Source organism: Xenopus laevis, chromosome 3L (genome assembly GCF_017654675.1).
Source record: "Xenopus laevis strain J_2021 chromosome 3L, Xenopus_laevis_v10.1, whole genome shotgun sequence".
Classification (NCBI taxonomy): Eukaryota; Metazoa; Chordata; class Amphibia; order Anura; family Pipidae; genus Xenopus; species Xenopus laevis.
In genome coordinates this window covers 148,221,191-148,246,046 of record NC_054375.1, presented here as the reverse complement: position 1 = coordinate 148,246,046, position 24,856 = coordinate 148,221,191, and the positions used below count along the sequence as shown (strand labels likewise).

General features: G+C 41.8%; 1 protein-coding gene across 7 annotated transcripts in view; it reads left to right on the top strand.

The window, feature by feature from the left end:
- kcnt2l.L (potassium channel, sodium activated subfamily T, member 2 like L homeolog) overlaps window positions 1–24,856 on the top strand; it is a 68,264-nt gene that overhangs the window by 5,130 nt on the left and 38,278 nt on the right. For 5 of the 7 annotated variants that reach the window (XR_005966409.1, XM_041587244.1, XM_041587243.1 and 2 more), the window contains exons 2-9: window positions 14,133–14,212; window positions 16,121–16,223; window positions 18,438–18,485; window positions 19,655–19,703; window positions 20,598–20,657; window positions 20,958–21,032; window positions 23,177–23,260; window positions 24,566–24,660. Coding sequence is in view for 6 of the 7 variants with exons in the window: in XM_041587244.1 (XP_041443178.1) it covers window positions 14,133–14,212; window positions 16,121–16,223; window positions 18,438–18,485; window positions 19,655–19,703; window positions 20,598–20,657; window positions 20,958–21,032; window positions 23,177–23,260; window positions 24,566–24,660 (594 nt within the window). In the remaining variant the exon portion in view is untranslated. Of the gene's footprint in view, window positions 1–7,016; window positions 7,402–14,132; window positions 14,213–16,120; window positions 16,224–18,437; window positions 18,486–19,654; window positions 19,704–20,597; window positions 20,658–20,957; window positions 21,033–23,176; window positions 23,261–23,913; window positions 24,177–24,565; window positions 24,661–24,856 lie in introns of those variants that run through there. The other 2 variants (XM_041587247.1, XM_041587249.1) reach the window with 2 other exon arrangements.

The window sequence follows — 24,856 nt, the reverse complement described above, 5'->3', positions numbered from 1 at the left end:
CTAGTTGGCCGGTTGGAAATGGACGGCCTTTCCTTATAAGAAGTGATCTAGATTCAAAAAGGTTAGGGAAGGGAGGGATTTGTGGGATATTTCCACATTTACCAGTTATTATATTGCCAGTAAATTTGTAATTCTGGCCCTAGCTGATGAATTACTGCCTGGGACTGTCAAATGCTGGCTGGGTGGCAACCTTAGTGCATACATAGTTACATAGTTAAATTGGGTTGAAAAAAGACAAAGACCATCAAGTTCAACCCCTCCACACATGCTAGTGGTCAGTTGGTTGACTGCTGGTGGCAGTTCTGGTGGGGCTCAGGTACTCAGTCCATCGCTGATTGCATGGGCACCTTCTACAGTATATTTATACACAGATAATGTAAGGCTACTTTACAATTGCACTGCATGGTTCAATTCACAGATGCAAATTGCTGTGTTTTTGACCCACAATGCAGCATTTGTTTTTCAAGAATGTTACAGATGGGCTCCTGCCTAATAATTCCACAACAGCTACCACAGAAATATGTTTTTTATGTTATACCACAGTCTATAGTGTTAAAGAGTGCAATTTTACAATAACATTTCTATACAATACTCCTAAAGTACCATTATAACATTATATAAATCCAATGTTGTCTGGCGTTTGAGGGTTTCTGTGGTTGTTGACAATGAAGAGCCACCAAACCAATTTAATACATGCCAGTGTTTAAACCTTAATGGTTTTATACAAATGGAGATAAGTATGCCTCCAAACCAGAGTGAAAAACAAGTGTTTTTGTGTAAAAAGGCTAATTATGTGATAACATCATCACTTTCTGATTAGTTAAGAAACCCCCTAGTGCTTTTCCAACTTCTAATGATCAATAATATCTTCTATTACCAGTTAATTACTTAGAAAGTCTCTTGTGCACCTGCAAAAAAGACAGAGACAGCCTTCTTCTTCACTAATAATTGATGAACCCTCTGTAGGCTTCCTTAGCTTCTGAGTCAGTCTCCTAGATCAACATGAGACAGCCACCTCCTTGTCATTAGATCTTCGTGCTCATAAAGTTATCACACCAACTTTATTCCCTATTTTAAGTTTCCAACACTTTCATTGCCCCTTTTTAGAAATGGGGTGCTGGTCTGAGACAGGAGACTTGCTAGGACATGGCACCATGGCTGATCTCCTGGAAGTCTCAGTGAGACTGGTCCTCAAGCTATGAACTGCTCTGGAACTAACTGGATGGATATGGTCAACAAGGAACCAGTCTACAGATTGTCCTTGTTGTCGAGGCATGGTTGACAATATTGGTGGATAGTCCTTTGCCTTTTTTAGTATCAAACAACACCCTGTTATTAATAAAGTATCTATAATGCCTACCCAGAAGATTAAGCTAGAGATGAACACTTGTTTCATTTAAGTTTAATAACGTATCTCCTGTTAATTATTCTTGTCAACAAATGAAATACATGTGTTATAGAAGAAAATTGAATTGCATTAATAAGGGTCATTTATTGAGTCTCAACCCAGAGGTTGAGATCTCCTCACCATACTGATCCTCCAGAGATGCTGGAAACATGGATTTGCCTTCTGTTCTCATCTAGGGAGAAATACTGCCATTATGAATAAGTTATCATCAACTGCTAATTCAATGGAACCTTAGAAGGCAACTATCATGTTGGGGGTAACAACTCAACTGCCCCCCAGTTATCATGAGCCCGTTATTTAGTTCAGCAGTTCCAGATGGTGGTTCTACTTGGTTTGACTTGGTCTTCTAGTAGCTAGTTTGATGGCTCAAAAGTTCCTTTCAATTTCAGCTTTTTGAGGTCCTATAAACCTCATTACTCATTATAAAAAGTCCCCATTTACCCCAAAACTGCTTAACGGGGTGTGTGCTCAATATAGAGTGTCCTTATATAACTCCTTTCATTAACAAATGCTTGTACTGTTCAGTAAGGGAACTATCTGTGGGCTTCCGAGTCTAGCCGACAGCAATGGTTGATTATTTGCCAGGCAAGAATAGAGATTACTGAATTTGCCCATTATTTTAAGCCACAACCCATATTCACCGTTAGAAATAAGGCAGTCTGGAGCCTTGTATAATTAAGGTATTGCCCCTACTTTCGGCACTTTCCACGGTCATTCTCAGGAATGGCAGGGCCCTGTATGGAAATACCTTCATTAACTTTCTGATGTGTGTCTGGACCAGTCCTTGGAGGGATATCAGTATTCCTGACACCATTACCCTTTTTATCTGAAGTCCAGGGACAGAGGGATTTCACGTTCTCTGACCTTTTGTACTGGATGGAGTGCAAGCCTATATGAGACTGCAAACCTGTCTATCAACTGGCGAGACTCCATTAAAATGAAAAGGGCTGTCTGGGGATTCCTTAGAGAGTGTTCCAGTAGGACAAGGCGGCATATTAAGCAAGGATATCTTGTATCAGTGACAGTTCTCTTCTTCTCACCTCTAGTCCCAGCTTCTGGCTGTAGAGCTTGACCTCTTGTTCCTTTCCTCTGGTGCCTATGATTACCTCTTATCAAAGGAAAGAGCACAAATCAATATTAACTCCTGCTGCCAGCTAGATAATACAGAGCCTGGGAGATCTGCCAGTAGGGTTTCCATGGAAATTTCAGGTTTAGGCATCCTGTCCTCCTGGGGCTCATGGCTGATATTAAATAGAACAATTAAGAGAATAATAGACAATGTAGATTTGGTGTTTCTCATTTTCCAGACACAATTGGTTCCTATAAAGTTATATATGCATTATGGGCCTTATTACTTTATTGTTTCTTCAAGCTTCTCTCTGTGGAGCCGGCACCATCGGGTTTGGATCAAGGCAGGGGCAGAGCAGGTCTAGCGATATAGGAGATTGGGCCCCAGCTGGGGACTAAACGTAGGGATGAGCCTGTGCCCTAAAACTTGCAGCACCCCCTCCCACCCTGACAAACATCATTGGCAGAATGCCGGCTTAGCTTATTCTTTACATTTATCGTACCTCCCAATTTTTCGTGGCTCAGCTCAGCCCGCAGTCCCGGATTGTTACTGAAATGTCCTGACATTCTCTTTGATCTCCTGCACTGAACAGCCAGAAAAAGATTTCTGAAACTTAATTAAACAAGAGGCTTCTGGCAGAGAGGCCAGAATAATTGGTAGCTGCACCTAGATACATTTGTAACAATTTAAGATAAGGAAAGATACAATGGTAACTATTTAAGCAGGTCTCTTGGGAGAACTGAGACTTACAGATTAAAGATCCAAAATTACCCTAGCAACAGTAACGTAACTAGAGGGGGGCGGGCCCTGGTGCGGGACGCACAGCCGGGCCCCCCGCCCCTCTCTGTACGAGATTTTCGGCCCGGATTTCAGTGGTGCGCGAGCTGCCAGGGGGCCCTGAGGGGGTGCGAGCCCTGACCCGCTCGCACCCCCTGCTCCCCCGGTAGTTTCGCCACTGCCTAGCAACCATGCACTGATTTGAATAGGAGACTGGAATATGAACAGGAGATGAATGAATTTTAAAGATACGTTATAAAAAGTAGCAATAACAATACATTGTAGTCTTACAGAGCATTTGTTTTTTAGATGGGGTCAGAAGAAGAAGGCAAATCATTCAAAAACTATAAAAAAAAGGAAAAATGAAGGCCAGTTGAACAGTTGCTTAGAATTAGCCATTCTATAACACACTAAAATGTTATTTAAAGGTGAACCAACCCTTTAAAGGGTAACTTAAAATGAATGGAAGAAAATGTAATTCGTTTCAAAAGTCAGACCCAGAGAACTGAACGGGAATAACAATCCTTGTAATTAACAAATCATTATAAAAGCAATTAGAATGAGGGATGAATTGATATTGGGAAGTTGCTTAGAATTAAACTTCTTTCATCAGACAAGAATTTGAGTCAAGTTCTTTATCATAAATTCACACTCTGTCAAGTCAAGTGACAGTTTATGGGCTGTGGGGGGAGGCAAGTGGCAAGTAGGTCCCTAAATCCATTAGCCGCTCATTGTGTAAATCCCGCTCCTCTGTTTGCTCCTCTGTAAAGCTGGAATCCTTATCTCACATGTTGTAAAGCAATCCCTGCCGACTGCCCTCCCATATTTGTTTAGTATCTCGGAGCACATGAAAGCGTCTGGGTCTGGGCGACAGACATCTGTGCTTTATTTACGCTGCCGTTTTATCGGAGATGAACAGCTACATTTGTTTTGGACAGAAGGAGGCGAGGATGTTTACCAGAGATTCAAATTAAAATCCCATCACCAAAAATAGGTGCTTTTTTTTTTTTTTTTCCTCCATGAATTTCTTGATTTAAATGTCTAAAAATGTCACAGCAATATCTACACCAGGCGCAACACTTTATATGAGTGATTGTATTAGCCCTGAATCCTGATTTGGGGTGTGTGGCCCTAGAAAGATGCCTTAACATGGTTGCAACAATATATCCCCCTGATTGCAGTAATATTCTCTAGAGGACGCTGCTTTGACTTCTATATTCTAAAACAAGAGAATGGAGTCATCCATGAGTAGAAATGCAAATATATATTATATCATTAGGTTTAGGTACAACAACCAGCTTGTTTCTGTAGTGGAAGAGATCTGCTGAAGCTGGAGGAAAGGGCATTCCCCAATCAGCACAGGGAGGGTTCCTTAACTCTAAGGGGCAGTTCATGGGCTAGAGTCCTGCGTGGAACCAATTTGACCCGCAACCCACATACTTGCCCACTTGGACCCGCTACCCGACCTGAGTAGACGTGATCAGAAAAAAAGGAGTTAAACTCGCTATTGAGAAGACCTGCGACCCGACCCACAAACCCAGAGAACCGCCTACCTGCTGCAGAGGGGCACTGAAGGTATAGAGGGCCCCATGAGGCCCTAAATAATGAGCTAGTTCAATATATATATTGGTAAAACAGAAAACCTCTGGACAGGGTCGGACTGGGCTGGCGGGACACCAGGAAAAAATGCTGTGGGCCCCGGCCCTCATGAGCCCCTGCCGGCCTAGACCTGCTTCCTGATCGACAGCACTTCCCCATAGATGGATAAGATTAAATTAGCAAAACCGCCCCAATCCTCTAATATGCTAATCCCAATGCTTCATGCTCATTAGCAGCTAATTAAGATGAATTCTTCATGGCTGCACAGAAGGGAGTTCAGCTTGTAGAATACATCCGTGTTTGATGAGCAGCCCTAAAGGAACGCTGGTGCTTGTTCTGATCAGGCTTAAAACAAACACTACCACCAATGAAGTGAACGTGAATTAAGTTGGTTTTGGGCCGTATTCAGGGCCGCTCCTGCCATGAGGCGAAGGTGAGAACCTTGGCTCAGGCGGTAGTAAGCGGCCAGTTACAACGGGTCAGAAATAGCCACCTATTGTAACATTAAGAACCGAATTTCTGTGTTTTAACCTGGAAATTCCACTCCGCTAATGCAAAAAACGCAATAGTGCTCATTACACTAGTGATACAGCCTCCCTTTGACCCGCTCTGACTCTGAAGTTTTAAGCATGGAGCGGGAGAGGGGGCGGCATCCGGGTGTTTCAGGCGGCAGCAGCCCCAAGTTCGCCCCTGGGCTTTAGGTAAATCTAGGAGAGCACTGCAACTAGGCATTCTACTCGAATTACACCCTAAATGACCATTAAGCTGGGCTTTAGGTAAGTTGTTAAGGAAGGCTACCAATAAAAGACTTTTCAATAGAGAATGAATAATTATATGAGCATATAGTCATCGGTCTCCTTTTGGAGCAGTTGAGTCTCCCTAACTGCTCATTTATTCTCTGCCTATAAGCATTCTCTTCAAATATCAATCTAACTGGACTTCAGGTTAAGTCCTCACCACTGCTCCAGAACCCCAACCTAAGCAGGGGGCTAGCATCACAATTTGGGAGCCATTGCTCTACAGCCTACATGGGACCATTCAGAGAAATGTTCGTTTTGACAGGAACTGGAGCAAAGGACAGAATCCTTGTGGGCCTCCATTGTTTGAATAAAGTAGGCATTTTGTAGGCATTCCATCTGTATGGCATCTGTACTGAAGTAGTTTTGAATGGCCTCTAGGGTCAGCATCAGGGGTGGTCAGGGGGTACTGCAGTCAGGGGCGCTGTGGCAGAGGGTCCCAAGAGATGTAAAAATGCAATTAGTGGGCCATAGGGGGGGGGGCTTTTGCGGCAGGGCTTCAGCACAATGAATTGTCACTGGGTGGGTCAGGGGTGTGGTTGTACGTGAACAGGCTGTTTTTGTTATTTGGGTCCCATTCTATTTGCTGGCAGGGCCCACTACTGAAGGGCTCAGATGTTACCAGTTGTGATCCCCTGGGGGGAGGACCATCATATCTTAGTAGTATGGTGCCCAATTATTCCTGACGGTGGCCTCAAACTATGAACAGTGATATAAAGTGTAACTGTCAACATCTTGCCTTACTGTCACCTATTTGCCCTACTATACTTGATATCCCCCACTCCACATACAACCAATGTTCTGTAATGATCCAGTTAAGGCATAATAGAGATATATCTCTGTCTTGGCTAGAGATCTACAGTTTTACCCTTGTATCCAACCCACATTTCTTATATCCCAACTACATGTCCCCTGAAGATACAGTATATGCCGGCTTAAATCAATGACAGCAGAGGTCTGCTTGCTCCTTGCTCCATCTTTCCACTTGACAATTTAGCGCTCAAATACTGAGCAAGTCAATAGCTACATTGAAAGGTGAGTGGGTTCTACACTTGGATATAATGAGCCCGCTAATAGGGGGAAAAAAGCCATTATTTGGGTTATCAGAGCAACCTGTCACGGTCAGCTTGAAATTACATCTGTTGAGCCCTTTAATGTATTTCTAACATGATTTCCCATCCTGTGCTATTCAATCCCTATATTTAGAGAAGTACCAGGGGCTGGCCTCCTGTGCAGGCCCAGATTGTCATGGCAACCCCCCTTAAGCATCAGTGTCCCTGCTATGGTCTCTGTCATCCTAACGAGGTGGCATCGTTAGAAAAAAAAAAAAGAGGGGATTTAAACCTATTACACAATGTGGGAGGAAATAAAAGAGAAGCCAAATTGCTAACAAGCCGTTAATTTTCTTCTCTTCTCTTCATTTGCCAGGAAAAAGCTTTCTTGTTCTGTACGTAGGTTCTTGTGCTCCTTTTCAATAAGACTTATTTTATTTTGCTTTTATGTAAAGAAGGAACTGAAAGTTGTTTCTAAGAAACCAGGGGGTTCAAATTTTGGCGGTGACGGAGACGGTGGCGTTGGGACACCATTAGTGTCAGGATACATGTGGGTCTCATACAAGTGAAAGCTGTAGGCCTCAAACCAAGACAGAGATATATTTCTAATATGTTGAAAGTGGAAGACTGAAGTAAGAACATGGTGGATCTAAAGTTCTTTGGGGGAGTGAATTTCCCTGGGCCGACCGTGGATTCTGGGTAAGTGGCGACAAAATGCTCTTCCTTTGATTAGCCATGTGCCAGAATGTGGTAAAATGTATTGATAATGACTGTAATAGTATAAAGAGTGTGTTGTAGTGGAAAGGCCTTGACTGATACACAGGGAATAGCCTGAAAGATGGACAGAAAAATTAAAGGGGTTGTTCACCTTCAAATGAACTTTTAGTATGATGTAGAGAGTGATATTCTGAGACAATTCGTAATTGGTTTTCATTTTTATTATTTGTGGTTTTTGAGTTATTTAGATTTTTATTCAGCAGCTCTCCAGTTTGCAGTTTCGGCTATCTGGTTGCTAGCGTCCAAATTCCCCTAGCAACCATGCATTGATTTGAATAAGAGACTGGAATATGAATAGGAGAGGCCTGAATAGAAAGATGAGTAATAAAAAATAGCAATAACAATACATTTGTAGCCTTACAGAGCATTTGTTTTTTAGATGGGGTCAGTGACCCTCCTGTGAAAGCTAGAAAGAGCCTTAAGAAGAAAGCAAATAATGTAAAAACTATAATAAATAAATTATGAAGACCAATTGAAAAGTTGCTTAGACTACCGTATAGCATACTAAAAGTCAACTTAAAGGTGAACCACCCCTTTAAAAGAAAACTATAATCCCCGAATGAAAACGTATTATTAAGTGGCCTAGTAAAGAATCTTACCAAACAGGAATATAAATATCAGTAAATATTGCCCTTTTATATATTATTCTATGCCCCCCCAGAGATCACCTGACCAGAAATACTGCAGCTCTAACAGTAACAGGAAGTAGCGTGAGAGTAAAAGACAGAACTCTGGCTGTTAATTGGCTCATGTGACCTTACATGTGTGTGTCCTTTGTGTGCATGGTATGGTCCCAGGGGGCGGCCCTTATTATTCAAAATGGCAATTTTCTATTTTTGATTACCCAATGGCACATACTACTAAAAAAGTTAATTATTATGAAATTGGGTTGTTTACATGAAGCAGGGTTTTACATATGAGCTGGTTCATGCAATATCTTTTTATAGAGACCTACATTGTTCAGGGGTATAGTATTCCTTTAAAGGGGTTGAGTTACAACAAAAATTACTGGTTTAGTTGGTATAGTCCATAGTTAAGTTAAACTGGGTTGAAAAAAAGACCTAAGTCCATCAAGTCGAACCCCTCCAGTCCCCAGTCAAATAGACCTTAAAAAGGAAGAGTTTACCAGAAGTGTATGGGATTTCAGGTTTATTATGGTTATGCCCAGATTGTCTACATTTTTTGACTTACAAATGTTGAGAGGTACAGTATACTAAATGTACAAACATAGCCTGGTTAGTATCACAGATGGGCTCTCTGCACAGTCACTGATTGGTGGGATTTTCAGCCGAGCCAAATCAATATCAGAACAAGTCCCGATCAAATATCAGGAGGGAGGGAATTTTTCTAGGTGAATGCACAGCTAAAACAAGAGAATGCACGCACTCCTGGAGCCTTGATAGTTGAGGTAAAAGAGTAATTTTATTTCTTCATGTTAAAAGTAACGTCCTAACGCGTTTCGTATCAAAAGATACGTAATCATAGGCACATCTATGATGTGATTACGTATCTTTGATACGAAACGCGTTAGGACGTTACTTTTAACATGAAGAAATAAAATTACTCTTTTACCTCAACTATCAAGGCTCCAGGAGTGCGTGCATTCTCTTGTTTGAAGATTTTATTCGCCCAAGCTACGGGTTCGGGGCACAGCACCCGGGCCATCAGATAGACGCGGTGAGTGCCAAGCTAAAGCTGAGTTCATTTTGATTTGGATAAGAACTGTTTGATTGCAAGTGAAAGGCCTGGGGTTTGGACACCCAGGCCATCCCGTTCCATGCGGTAAGGATTACCGTGTGGCTGCTAGTTACCTCAATCGTTTTTAAAAGAGCGTTATGCTTGATTTGCTTAAATTGTTTAAATGGTTTAAGCGATTGGGGTTAACTTGCATATATATATCCATCTTCAAGTTTGTCCACCTGAGATTAGTAGCCAGCGATCTTTTTCTTGAATGCACAGCTAAGAGGCCAAAGATGTAATGAGATTTATAGATATATAATACACAAAAGCCATGAATATCTTGTAAATTAAATCCTTATAAACGGTGAGTTCTGATGTCATCAGTTATAAACGTAAGTTCTGATGTCATTTCTGTCACATGACTCACTGAAATGTGTGTATTATAATAAATAAAGTCCCCTCAGTTGCAAAATATGAGTATATTAGAAGTTACCTTGCCTAGACTGTTTAGATATAAGGAATCTTTGGAAGTTCTCTTTGAAACCCTTTCTTGATCAACAAAATAGGTAAAGTAACAAACAAAGTTTATAAGTATAATTTCTCCTTATATAGTGATGCCCACCAACCCTGCTCCTTATGGATTATATGTTGTTAGGACAAGACAGACCCAAAATTTGATGTCATTAAATTGGTTTTGAGTGTCACCCCAAACCTCATTACTTGTATTTTTTCATACAGTCAATTTACTTAAAAAGGGACAACTTAGCAGTATAAGCAGAGTATAGGTTCTGAGATCACCCAAGTAAAGACAAACCTTCCCAGATAGATGTAAATGTTTCTATGCCACACATTGATTATGTTTGGAATGATATGGCTTAGTAGAAGGTGGTGTTCATAAAAAATGTTTTAGCTCCCCTTTAGAGCAGAGATTATGAAAGGAACAGGGTACAGGACTGTGGTGTTTGTGGGCTGGGGTCTGAGACAGAGATATAACGCATAGTCAGAACTCTCCTTGCTGGGCTTTCAAAAACTGGGTTGAAAAGAAGGGAAAAGTGTAAGTCGTAATCTCTACCAAATAAAAAAAAATCTTTAAATGGATGAAATGCGTGGGCACAAAATAAGACCTTGTGTGGATGAAAAGACTATGGTAGAGCCAAGTTCTTAATGGTACCATTTCTATTTGGTCAACCATGGACTTTGTGTAATAATTACGTTTTCTCTCCAAGCATGAATTACATTATGGTGCCTGAAGATGTTGTGTATGTAAAATGTTTTCAAAGAAACATGGAACCCTAGGAGGTTAAATCAAGGAGGCTCAAGGTGAAACTTTGTTTGCCTTGGCATTATGCTGTTGTCAATAAAAAATCGTTGTCTTGCAAGGAGAGGTTCTATTGTCCTCTATGGTTTCAGAAAGTTTCACCCAGAAACAATGTACACTTGCCTTATTACTGGTAAGATCCAGACCTCTGTCACTACTGCTACTTCCACTACTAGTCATGCAAGACAGCTAAGCGGAACATCCAGAGTGGTTCTGATAACTGGCAAAGTTTGGGCCAATCACCATTCAGTAACAAACAGGAGATAGCAGGACAATCAGACAATCAAGCATGAGGCGGACAAATAGTGGGACAGTCAGGTATAGGTACAGTTCAGCATTGAGATATTATTGAGCAGTTAAATTAGGCACAGTTTAATAAGAGGCTGGCAGATAATGGGCAGTTAGATCAGATACAGTTTAACAAAAAGGCAGGCTTATATTGGGCAGTTCAATCAGGCTCAGTTCAACAACAGGCTAGCAGATATTGGTCATTTAGATCAGACACAGTTCAGCAAAAAGTAGGCCGATGTTGGGCAGTTAAATCCAGGGCCATAACTAGGGGTATGAAGCAGAGTAGGCACGTGCCTAGGGTGCAAAGCGAGGGGCACAGTTTAGCAAAGGGAAGGCATATATTGGGCATTTTATCAGGCACAGTTCAGCAAGAGACAGGCAGATGTTGGGCACTTAGAACAGGCACAGTTCAGGACAGGCAGGTAGATAATGGGACAGTCAGAGACTGCACCAAAAAAACAAATAACTAGAACAAAGCACAACTCAATGCACAACAAGCAGACTCATGAATACTGATGTTTCTCTGCAGCCCCAGATAAGCAATGATAATTTTATTAAAGTAAACTTTGCCCCAGGTCTAGTACTCCTTAGCAACCTATGACATTTTTCTTTCAAACAGAGCAGTCCATACGACTTGCTGACTAGTTGCCCCGCATTACTAGAACTGGAGCACATTTTGCACCTGTTGAATTTTTGGTCCCCATTGGCACAGTAGTTATTTTCTGGTGACAAATCAAAACTGACAGATCAATTACGGCATCGGGTCACCAGGTGCAAAGCCGATAAGTCCTGCGGAATTATTTGACATGATTGATGACCCTCCTTTTTGTTGAGTCTCCTTTACTCGTAGTCTATTTCAGGCACTCTTCAGGGAATTGTGGGAGGTGTAGTTCTTCAGCACCGGGAGAGTACCCGGATACCTTCCCCTGATCCACTTTCTAAAGTTTGTCTTGCAGATGTGTCACTTTGCTCCTGTTTCTACAGTTTTCTATTTGTTTATCTTTCCACTTTAATTCTGTTCCCTTCCTCCTCCTCAGCCCCCCCTATCCCTCTATCTCCTTTTTCCTCCACTGCCCCTTCTGTTCCCAGCCTGCAATTGTACTTTCAAGTCCCTCTCAAGCATGAAATTACCAGCCAACCCTGAATAAACATATTGCAGAATTCATTTTCAGACGGGTGGCTTTTCTTTCCCCAGGAGCTTGTTCAGCAGCCAATTCATTCCCAGGATCGCTCATTAGACTGATTAATCACATTTTTATGCCTGTAGCGGAGTAGAGTGGAAATTTATATAGAGGCAGGGCTTTATAAATAGAAATAAACATACAGGTATGGGACCTGTTATCCAGAATGCTCGGGGCCTGGGGGTTTTCGGATAACAGATTTTTCTGTAATTTGGATCTTCATATTTTGTCTACTAGAAAATCATATAAAGATGAAATAAACCCTGAAATAGGCTGGTTTTGCCTCCAATAAGGATTAATTATATCTTAGTTGGGATCAAGTACAAAACTGATCATTTTTTAAAATTTGGATTATTTTGATAAAATGGAGTCTATGGGAGACGGCCTTTCTGTAATTTGGAGCATTCTGGATAATGGGCTTCCAGATAACGGATCCCCTACCTGTGTGTGTGTATATATATATACATTGCACCGTGTGCTTACTGCTTTGCCAGAGCACCTTAAAGCAGTGGTTCACATTTAAGTTAACTTTTATTATGTTATAGATTGACTAATTCTAAGCAACTTTTCAATCGGTCTTCATTATTTATGAAGATTTTTCTTCTGACTCTTTCCAGCTTTCAAATGGTGGGGGTCACTGACCCCACCTAAAAACAAATGTTCTATAAGGCTACATGTATTGCTATTGCCACTTTTTATTACTAATCTTTCTATTTAGGCCTCTCCTATTCATATTCCAGTCTCTTATTCAAATCAATGCATGGTTGCTAGTTAAATTGGACCCTAGCAACCAGACTGCTGAAATTGCCAACTGGAGAGCTGCTGAATAAAAAGCTAAATAACTCAAAAACCACAAATAATAAAAATGAAAGCCAATTGCAAATTGTCTCAGAATATCACTCTCTACATCATACTAATGGGCAGATTTATCAAATTTCGCATTCATGTGAATTTTTTTCACTCGAATGGGGGGTTATTTAATGGGGAACTCCACAAAAACATAAGTTTTTTGCAATATACATTAAAAATTAAAAAATATGCAGACTTTTCATGATTTGTAATGGTTTCTGGCAGTTCCCTAAGCCTAGTCCCCTGCTCTCCTGCTGATCTGTCTGACTACTGTTACTTGATTTCAATAAGGAAAGGAACATCCCAGTGCAGTGCATTGTGGGTTATGTAGTTCCTGCATGCTGTCTGTAAGCTGTGGAGAAGTTGTTACAATTTGTAACATCAGTGTTTAGTCCCTCCTTCCCTGCCAGGATTTCAAATGATGCAGAAAGAGAAGAACTGATTCCATGGTGGATGTGTAATAAATCTCACATTCTAATTTACATTCGAATTGGGGGATTACAATTTTACAAATTTACTGTTAAACTCTTAAAGGGATTCTGTCAGGAGTTTAATGATGTCGTTTTTATTTCTAAATTACACAGCTTACACTGCAAATTATTCACTCTACAATATAACATTTTATTCCTGAACCAGCAAGTGTAGTTTTTTTTTGTTGTAATATTGGTTTAGTGTTGTATTGGTCATTTTGCCTCGTCATGTGCTGCTATCTGGTTAACTTCCCATTGTTCTGTTGTTAGGCTTTTGGGGGGGGGAAGGGAGGGGGTGATATCACTCCAACTTGCAGAACAGCAGTAAAGAGTGACTGAAGTTTATCAGAGCACAAGTCACATGACTGGGGGAAGCTGGGAAACTGACAAAATGTCTAGCCCCATGTCAGATTTCAAAATTATACATAAAAAAATCTGTTTGCTCTTTTGAGAAATGGATTTCAGTGCAGAGTTCTGCTGGAGTAGCACTATTAACTGATGCGTTTTGAAAAATTGGGTGTTTTTGCATTTACGGCACATTTTGGGTTTTAATCCTGAAACCTGCTCATTAGTAGATGAAAGGTAATAATAAAGCAAATATTGCCCAGGTATACTAACCCTCAGCAACCAATGAGATGTTGGCTTTTACTAATCTATCTGCACTAGACAAGTGACCTGACTGCTGATTGGATAAACTTAGCCCTTGACATAAACATTCTGATTCTTCATGAGATTTTAATTGATGGTAACTGCCTTTTGCCTATTATTGGGGAATTCCACCCATAACCTCTGTTTCCATCAGAAAAGAAAATGCAGTACTAAGCACATTGCTAACATTCTTTTTTTTTAATTTTTTTTTTTCAGGGTCCATGTGGAATGTTATGTAAATGAAAACTCGTTTAAGGAACGACTAAAATTATTTTTTATAAAGAATCAGAGATCAAGTAAGTATTTCTTCCTTGTCCCAGGGCTTCGGATTTCCAGGTATTCGTTCAAAGAGAGACAGGACCCATTCTTGCTTGAAACATTATTATTATTATTATTATTATTAAGTAATTTACAAGTAATTTTAGTATTTATATTGCGCCAACATCTGCTCAAACAAGAGTCAGAGCATCATGAACCCAACGGCCTCTCTTATCTGCATTTTCCTGCCATAGATTCCTTCAGGTCAATAAGCCCATGGCCATTAGCCAACCGGAAGTAAATTAATCTGATCTGTCAGTTATTCCTGATAAATGTTCAATTTAGCCACTCACCTGTGTAACCAGCAGAGCAGCCCATGTGTCACCACCTGCCCTGTAAATGCACCTTAACAATTACACAGATAGAATGTTCCATCCTACACATGTTCCCAGCATAGAAGTCTTTCTTTAAAGGAGAACTAAACCCTAATAATTATTATAGCTAAAAAAATGGCATATTTTATATAGTGAACTTATTGCATGCGGCTAAAGTTTGAGCTTGTCAATAGCAGCAATGATCCAGGACTTCAAACTTGTCACAGGGGGTCACCATCTTGGAAAGTGTCTGTGACACTCACATGCTCAGTGGGCTCTGATTGGCTGTTGAGAAGCTAAGCTTAGGGCTCGTCACTAATTATCCAGCAGAAAATGAGCTTCCCCTGTAATATAAACTGATGCTACAGGTTTGCTGATTATTCAATTCTGATGCTAATTGCACTGGTTTCTGTGCTGCCATGTAGTAATTATCTGTATTAATTACTAATCAGCCTTATATTGTGACATTTCTATTCTATGTGTACTGTATATTGTGAGTGGGTCCCTAAGCTCAGTAAGTGACAGCAGCACAGAGCATGTTCAGTGAATCAGCAGAAAAGAAGATGGGGAGCTACTGGGGCATCTTTGGAGACACAGGTCTTTACCAGTGATGGACGAATCAAAAAAATTTGCGAAACGGCGAAAAAAATTGCAAAAAAGGCAAAAAGCTTGTAAAACTTATTGAAGTCAATGGGCATCCGAATAATTTTGACTCACGTAAATTTTTATGCACTCCAATATTGGTAAAATATGGAAATTTGTCATGAATCCATGCCTGGAGAATTTATTCACCCATCACTAATCTTTACTTTTGCTAAAGGGCTGTGGTTGCCTTGGGCCGGTACAGAAGCACAACATACAACATTTCTCTCCTACTTCTTTAGTTAGGCTTTAGTTCTCCTTTAAGTCATGAGATGGTTTCAGTTCAGTTTGTATAGTCTATCTACAATGCTGTCAAGGTTCACTATATTTATTAAAGTCTGAATGCGAAAAACCCGAAAAATTTGTGTTTTTCTTACCATAAAATCCGAATTTTTTGTGGAAAAAAACCAACAAATGTTTAGGTATTTATTATACCCCGAGGCTGGAAAAATTCTGAATCTGAAAATCTGCCATCTCAGAAGGAACACAGTAAATTTTCGGAAAAATGTATTGATTGATAAAATCACACTGCAAACATCTTCAAATGGGTCACTGGACCTCTCCCATTGACTTGAGGTTTTAGATGGCGAATAGTCGAATTCGAATTCTTAAAGGGCCAGACTCGAAAATCGAATTCGAATTTTATAAAAAATTTGATTTGAATTTAGATAATTCACTTGTTGAATTTGACAGTTCAGACCATAAAGAAAAATCTGAAAATTCTAATTTAAATTTTCAATTCGACCCTTAATAAATCTGCTCACTAGTGTTCCTCAGCCTTCCTATATATACTGTATGTTCAGCTCTGGGGGTCTGCCTATGACTGGAACTTCCACCACTCTGCACCTCCAAAATGCAACTCTATGGAAAATACTCCCCATTCCTTTTCCCTCCTCCATTCTTACCCATTGCTTTTTGTCTTCTCTACAGGTCTGAGAGTCAGAGTCTTTAACTGTTCCCTGAAGTTACTGAGTTGCCTCCTGTATATTATACGGGTCCTTCTTGATGACCCAAGAGAGAGCAAGGGAGGATGGTGAGTTTGTTGCACCCCTTCTTCTTCCATTATATATATTCTACAGCTGTGGGATCCGTTATGCGGAAACTTGTTATCCAAAAAGCTCTGCATTACGGGAAGGGCGTCTCCCTTAGACTCCATTTTAATCAAATAATTTAAACTTTTAGAATGTATTCTGTAATAATAAAACAGTAGCCTGTACTTGATCCCAACTAAGATATAATTAAAAGCACAACCGGCCTTTTGGGTTTATTTAATGTTTACATGATTTTCTTAGATTCAAATTACAGAAAGATACCTTATCTGGAAAACCCCAGGTCCAGAGCATTCTGGTTAACAGGTCCCATACCTGTTTATTTGGTAGAATCAGCTCCCAAACTTTTTCAATTTGTGGGTCCTGGTGAATGTACCCTGACTGGCCACCTTCCAATCCTCTCACAAGTATTGATTAAAGTACAGCACCACAAGTCTTTTTTATAAATAAAAATGCCTTTATTGGAACACTGGCAGGACCTGTATAAGCGACATTTCAGGCTACACAGAGGCTTTTTTCAAGCTTACCAGACACTTCAACAATACAGCTTTTTATAGAGAAACATATTGCGTTGGCTTCTTGTTTACAAATTTGTTACAATTTCCAACAGGTTTGCTACAATGTCCCGTTAACTCTTAAATGGTTGAACCTTCACAAGTTTGCCCAAGTTCTAAACATCTGTAAGACACAAATTTTTAAAAAATTAAAAAATAGCTTGTCGATCGTATTCCTTATTTAATCCCAGGGTTGTGAGGGTTTCTAGTCTTCTAATCCACATGGTTTCTTTCTTAAGAAGCCCTTTGGTCTGATCCCCCCCTCGTCGCATTTAGGTGCATGATCAATAACCTGCTGTACTCCGTGGCCCTTCTCTACAAAATGCGAAGCGACTGCCTGCTCCACTTTCTTAGTGCGAATGACTGACTTATGTTCCCTGATGCGTTCCCTAACTGTGCGGCTTGTCTGCCCCAGGTACATCAGTCCGCATGGGCATTTTATTACATAAATGGCAAATGTTGTTGCACAAGTGTAATATCCCCGGATTTTAATAGGGGTGCCCATGCGTGGATGGTAAATTGTATCACCTTTCTGGCAGTTCAAACAGAAATTACAGCTCAAACACGGGAAGGTACCACATTTAACCGGACCCAGAAATCTCTGTTTAGGCTTTTCTTCTGCCAAATCTGACTTGGTTAGCATAGATCCAATTGTCCTATTCCTTTTATATGACATCATTGGTGGTGACTCAAACCAAGTTACACCAGGGATGCCATCCCTCAAAACACCCCAATGTCTCCTTATAATATTGGCCACCTGGTGGCTTAATACATTATATTTTGAGACGAAGGGGATACAATCAGTGTGTCCTTGCTGTCGGCCTTTCCTTACTAATCTTTTACTCTCTGAATGCTCTATCTCCTCCCGTTGCTTTAGTAAAAGATTGCTGGGGTAACCTCTCTCCCTAAACTTTTCCTGCATTTCGTCCAATCTATCACCCAGCAGTTTTTCATCACTCACAATACGTTTAACTCTGCTGAATTGAGAGTTTGGTAAAGATTTTTTGACCTACAATGGGTGGAAGGAATCGAAATGCAGTAAAGTATTTCTATCAGTGGGTTTCACATACAAATCAGTTAACAGAACCTTACCACATTTTCAAACCATAGTATCCAAAAAGGAGATATCTCCCTGACTGTCATGTGCCGTAAATTTTATACAAGCCAATGAGGAGTTCATATCATGTACAAACTCCTCGAGGGTCCAATGCGGCCCCATCCGTAAAGCGAACATATCGTCGATGAAACGGAACCATCTTACGACCCCATAGCAATTGTAGGTACCATTTATCCTGAAAGACAAAATGATTATTATAGAGTACCATTTCCAAACATTGTACAACAAACTTGGGCACCATCTAATGATGGATCTTGGTCAAGCTCGACGCGGACCGCCTCCACACCCCCATCATGTGGGATGGACGTGTAAAGGCTCTCCACACTGGTGTCCTTTATGAAAGATTTATGTAAAGGAACGTGGGGGTTAATAATCTGTTCGACAAAAATCGAAAGAGGTGTTAAAACTGAACCCATACAGGAGATAATTGGCTGCCCCGGGGTCCCAAACCTGTATCATGTTCCTTCATTTAGGTATTTCTCTATAGTAATGTCTCCACCAACCATTTGTTTTTCCTCTTGTTCCAGCTGGGAATGCACTAAACAGAATTATTCTGCACAGCAGAAATTTGACTGGTAAGAAACGTGGGCTACTTGTTATGGGAATTAAACATAGAGGGGCACTGTATGATACAATACTGAGACTCATTTATAAACACTGGGCAGATTTGCACCTGGGCAGTAACCCATAGCAACCAAACCAAAAGTGACTGGCTTTTTCAGCCACCTGCAGGTTGAACAATGAGAGCAAATATTGAAACCCTGATTGGTTGCCATGAGTCTGTCCCTCCCACTGCAGGGTGATACAGTGACACAGACAGGAGGGAACTATGGGACATGAGTCTGTCCCTCCCACTGCAGGGTGATACAGTGACACAGACAGGAGGGAACTATGGGACATGAGTCTGGCACAGGAGGGAACTATGGGACATGATGTCCCACTGCAGGGTGATACAGTGACACAGACAGGAGGAACTATGGGACATGAGTCTGTCCCTCCCACTGCAGGGTGACAGTGACACAGACACAGGAGGGAACTATGGGACATGAGTCTGTCCCTCCCACTGCATACAGTGACACAGACAGGAGGGAACTATGGGACATGAGTCTGTCCCTCCCACTGCAGGGTGATACAGTGACACAGACAGGAGGGAACTATGGGACATGAGTCTGTCCCTCCCACTGCAGGGTGATACAGTGACACAGACTATGGGACATGAGTCTGTCCCTCCCACTGCACAGTGGGGGGTGATACTATGGGACATGACAGGGAAAACAGTACTATGGGACATGAGTCTGTCCCTCCCACTGCAGGGTGATACAGTGACACAGACAGGAGGGAACTATGGGACATGAGTCTGTCCCTCCCACTGCAGGGTGATACAGTGACACAGACAGGAGGGAACTATGGGACATGAGTCTGTCCCTCCCACTGCAGGGTGATACAGTGACACAGACAGGAGGGAACTATGGGACATGAGTCTGTCCCTCCCACTGCAGGGTGATACAGTGACACAGACAGGAGGGAAACTATGGGACATGAGGTCTGTCCCTCCCACTGCAGGGTGATACAGTGACACAGACAGGAGGGAACTATGGGACATGAGTCTGTCCCTCCCACTGCAGGGTGATACAGTGACATAGACAGGAGGGAACTATGGGACATGAGTCTGTCCCTCTCACTTCAGGGTGACCCAATGACCTGACTTATTATTAAATTCCCATTTTCCCAACTTTCCCTTTAGGACCCCAATAATTTGGGTGAACAGACCTCTTCCCCTATGGGGGCTTCAGGTAAGCAGACAGTGGGTAAGTGGTTTAGTTCTGGGCCTTTTCTTTTTTTGTAAAAGATATAAAATTTTGGGGACACCATCACTTTACCATCCTCTTTGCCCCGAATGTGTTGATGAATATCCTATTGCTGAGACATGGCCTGTGATTGGATATGTAGGATATTGGGAGAGTCTGGGAGGAGCCATTGTGCTGAGCACTAAGGGTTTTACATCGGGAGGTGCCACTACCAAGGTCTCATGTGCTTGTTACCAAGAGGCAACTGGGGTTTCTACTCCATGAGATTTACAACACATTTAAAGGCTATTCCACACGGGGAGATAGCCTTGCGTTTGCGGTCACGGCGACAAAGCGCCGCGCCAGTCGCCGCGACCGGCGCAGGCGACAGTTTTGTATGGGCGCCTATGTAAAAACGCCTGTGCTAACCACACGAGGCGATGCGCTTTTCAACAGTCGCCTGAAAATGCCTCGCCAGGCTTTTTCAGGCGACTGTTGAAAAGCGCATCGCCTCGTGTGGTTAGCACAGGCGTTTTTACATAGGCGCCCATACAAAACTGTCGCCTGCGCCGGTCGCGGCGACTGGCGCGGCGCTTTGTCGCCGCGACCGCAAACGCAGGGCTATCTCCCCGTGTGGACTAGCCCTAAGACTAATAGCTGAGAGATTAATTAGGCAGGTTTAGATCAGAAACACATGGAGAGGAGGAGTGTCATAGAAATAAGCTATAAGTGGGTGTCAGGACTCTACCACTAGGGAGTACTAATAGCCCCTTGGACTCATTAGCTGCTTTTGCTCTGACTCCCCCCCTCCAATATACGTACTATTGTCCAGCCCCATTGCCTTGTTTTATTATTTACTTGTTTCCCTGCATTCAATTCTCCCTTTCTCTCCATAAACAGGTACTAGTGGCGCTAATTAGCTTTTGGGAGACGATGCTTCTCACCTACCTTGGATACAAGGTAAATTCCCCCAATCCTTGATATAAATTTAGGGAGTCGCTCCTGCAGAATTTTAAAATAATGACATATTCACTTATTGATAGTCCCATGTGAAAGTTTGCTGTCCCTTTCATATTCTTTAGAACATTAGTGTCAGTATCTGGCTCGTTTAGAACGCATTTAAGTGGCCAATCTTTACCTGGGAGCAGACCAAGTCCATATTTACAGCTCTTCTTGCCAATGACAGACTTGCACCGTTAATTAAAGCCGTGACTAATAAATGGGTGTCCTGTCGACTGATACGCTGCTTTATTTTGCCAGGGAAACATATGGGAGCAGCTCCTCCGAATTCCCTTCATCCTAGAGATGATGAACACTCTGCCTTTCTTTGTCACGGTGAGTGTTTGCTTCCCCTTTAGTTCTTCGGTGTATTTATTTCATTTATTCTCTGTCGCCCTTTCTCCATCTGTGCCTGCCAACACTACCCAATGGGCTGCTTGTGCACAAATTCTCTTGAAAAACAATGGCTCATGAAACGGATCAAAATACCTAGGTGTTAAATGCTACAGAACAAAAAATTAAGGGCAGGGTTGTACTGAGCCGATGGAACACGGGTAAAAAACCCTGTGGGCCATGACAACCCAGACCTGATCCCCGTCTGTCCTCCACCATCGCTCCCTCGCTTCCCTCTCTCCCCAATTGCGGAAAAAGAATGTTAAGGTGAATATGCTAGCTGAAGGGGATGGCAGATGGGACCCCAGAAGGGGTGTGGGGACCGTGGGGTAGCACCCCAGTCCAACCCTGAATTGGAGTCATTTACTTATCCCCAGGGCAGAAACATGCCCCTAAAAGTGGCCATCCACGATCACATTAAATCTGCCAGTTCAGTCACTGATTCTACGGTTTATTTGGGCCTACTCAAATGATATCTGCCCAAAAATCAGCCAGCTGTCCATCAGGCAGGGTTTATTTTCCCATTGGATTGGGGAGCGCATAGGCTAGTTGATCCGGTCCTCGCTCCGACTGCTCATATACCCACCGTTGTAATCCGATTGTTGGCCCTAAAGTCCAAAATTGTCCTTCTTAGTTTATTTAATGGTGCTTTCTGCATTGGCCAACAGATAAAGGTTTTTGTTTCCTTCCTCCATCTCTTTCACATAGTTGTCTTACATATTTACATTCTCTACTTCCTTCCTTATAGTCTACATTTCCAGCTTTCATGGTACCTAAATAGAACCTGTCGAACAGGCCCACGTCCCACTCATTGTGGTTGTCTCTCTCTCTGTTAAACACACTCTCAATATAAGGGACGATGGGAAGTGTATGCTACAGATATTATTTCTCCAACAGCTTCAGCAAACATGGCTGTTTCTCAGAGACAGACACTCTCTCCTCCTCTGCCTCTGTCTTTTTAGGTTTATTTCCCCTTTAACTCAGGGTTTTCATCTTTACCAAAATGCAGATCTGGCAGATTCTCGAGGTTTATAGGAGACTTGCTGATCACATCATCATCACTATCAGTTATCATGGAGCCCCATACTTCAATGTTAACAGGGTCCTCTAGTCAACTGGGTCCTCTGGGTGGTGGGACATGCAAACAAGAAAAATGGGGCCCCAATGAAACAAATGCCCCTTGTATGCATGACCACACCCCTCTTATGTAAATTACCCACCCAATTATGCAAAACCCAACCCATGAGCCACCAAATGACCCACAAGTTCCACCCCTTTTGTGACCTGTGACTTTTCATCTTTGGGGCCACATCTGGCCCCTGACCACAGTTCCCAGGCAACCCTGAATCAGATCTCTACTACCTTGCAAAAGTGCTGTTTGCCAATGAGCAAAGGGTTTACAGAAATAATAATGAGAGCAGATCTTGGCTTGACTTGGCTATCCATCAACTGGGCCAAATCAAGTACATCTGATAGTTGACCAAGGGGCCACAGAACATATTATAAAGTAGGGCATATGGAGACCCCTTTGGACAAGGCACATCCCCTTGCTAATGCAATCCTCAACCTATTTTCAAACCTGCCTGTCAATTATCTGCCCATTTCTCAGGTAAAACCCTACTCTCTACTATCTGAGAAGACTTTCACTAGAAGAAGCACCACAATTATGACCACTAGGAGTGCTGTTACAGTTTATGAGGAAACCCAGACAAGCAGTATGGCTGCTCCAAATAGAAACTGAATGTTTTATGCACATTGTGTTATCTTTCCATCCTTTTCTATGTAAGCACAAGCACAATAGTATAAATTCAGATACTCCTAGATGTTTTCATTTTGCATTTCATCAGAGGCAGCCCAGTCCTTACATCTGTATATGAATTATTGCTGGGGAAATTGTCTGGGGGGAGAAGACTTTCTGATATCTGTACATTCCCACATTACCATAGATATTGTGTTCTTTGTAGTTTCCATACAAATAAAGGAATGACTGTATTGTGTCAGTCCTTCTTCTCCCTCTCCTCCTCCTCCACACTCACTGATTTCCTTTGGGGATTCGCTTACATTGACTTTGGTCTTTTCTTTCCCAGATTTTCTGGCCTCCGTTGAGGAATGTCTTCATTCCTGTTTTCCTCAATTGCTGGTTGGCTAAGCACGCGCTGGAGAACATGATAGTAAGTAAAAACATTTTGGTAAGTGATTTAAGAGGGGCAAGCTCTAGGCAAAGTAACCCATAGCAACCTATGAATAGTTAGCATTTGCCAATCAACAACTCTTAATCTTATTACAGAATCTATGTATGTAGGCCCGGATTTGTGGCAAGGCCACAAAGGCCCGGGCCTAGGACAGCAAAATGTGAGGGGCGGCATGCCACCCAGCCACTTTCTGTGGAGCACTGGGGACGCACAGCTCCCCAGTGCTCCTGCGCTTGCTCCCGTGCGCTTGTGAGGAGGGGAGCAGTGCGGGCACAACCTGTGTATCACAAATGCACATTATTTCCCTTATTTTGAAACTAGCAGTTGGCTCTGTTAAAATTTCGTAAAGATTCTAATGCCAGCAATGAAGAGAAATCCATTGAAAAAATTTAAAGTCAGAGGGGACAGACCCTTATTTTAGGTTCAGCAATAATAAATAAATAAAAAAGCAAAAATAGAAAATAAGGAACACATTGCTTCACTTGCTAAGATTCATTACAAAAACCTTTAAACGTACATCAGTGGTAAAAAGATGCAGGTTAAAATTTGGACTCCATTAAAAAATCGAGGGATTTTGTTTTCAGAGGGTAAAAGCAAATGTGTTTAAATTGTCCTTTTCCTCAGTGTACTGTATATAAAGCTAATCCCAAACAGGTTGTTAGTAGATAACAGAGGACATCATACTTCAATGTTCAAGCAAAATGAATGTGAACAAGGGGCCCTGGGCCTGATTTAATACACCCATGATTACTTTGTTCAGCTTTAGCCTGACCACTTTCTTTGATTTTCTCAATCTCCATTTTAGGAGGTATGGTACCAAGGATTGGCGAAAAGGTTACGCAATTGCAATTTTTTTTAAAAAAACCCATGATCTCCGCCTGGCAATTAAAGGCCTGTAAGTCTGACATCTGTGGTTGTTATACTGTAAGTAGCAATCTGCATGGCTTTATGAAGGACAAATCATGACAGAGGGCTACTGGTGCTAACCATGGTGCAAAACCATCAGTACCGTAAGATGCAGCTTAATCAGCCAGTGGGATACTAGCTTTGATGGGTCTGGTGCAATCTAGTGAATGACAGCTGATGCATTAAATCCAGAATTTGGCCAACTCCAAGATGACTATTTGATGATGATTAGATGATGACCATTTGTTGAGCTTTTGCTCAAGTTCAAATATGCAACTAGGGCTTATGAATCACTTTGGGATTCCACCACATTTTTTCTCAATTATTCAGTATTTGAACAAACCCAAATATAATGGATTCTGTTCTTTGCTTTTCTAGAATGACTTGCATCGAGCCATTCAGAGGACCCACTCGGCCATGTTTAACCAGGTCTTCATTCTGATATGCACCCTCATCTGCCTCATGTTCACCTGGTAAGCCCCTCTATGGTTTTATATGGCTGCCTGAGTATTTCCTTCACATAAATTGGCTAATTACACATTATTTACTAGAGGCATGTCTAAACTATGGTGTTCTAACTCTTTTTGAAGTATAATTTCCAGCATTTTGTGTTGGGGGAGGCTGGGGGGTTGTAGTTTAAAAGAAACCGGAGGGTTGCAGGTCAACTCA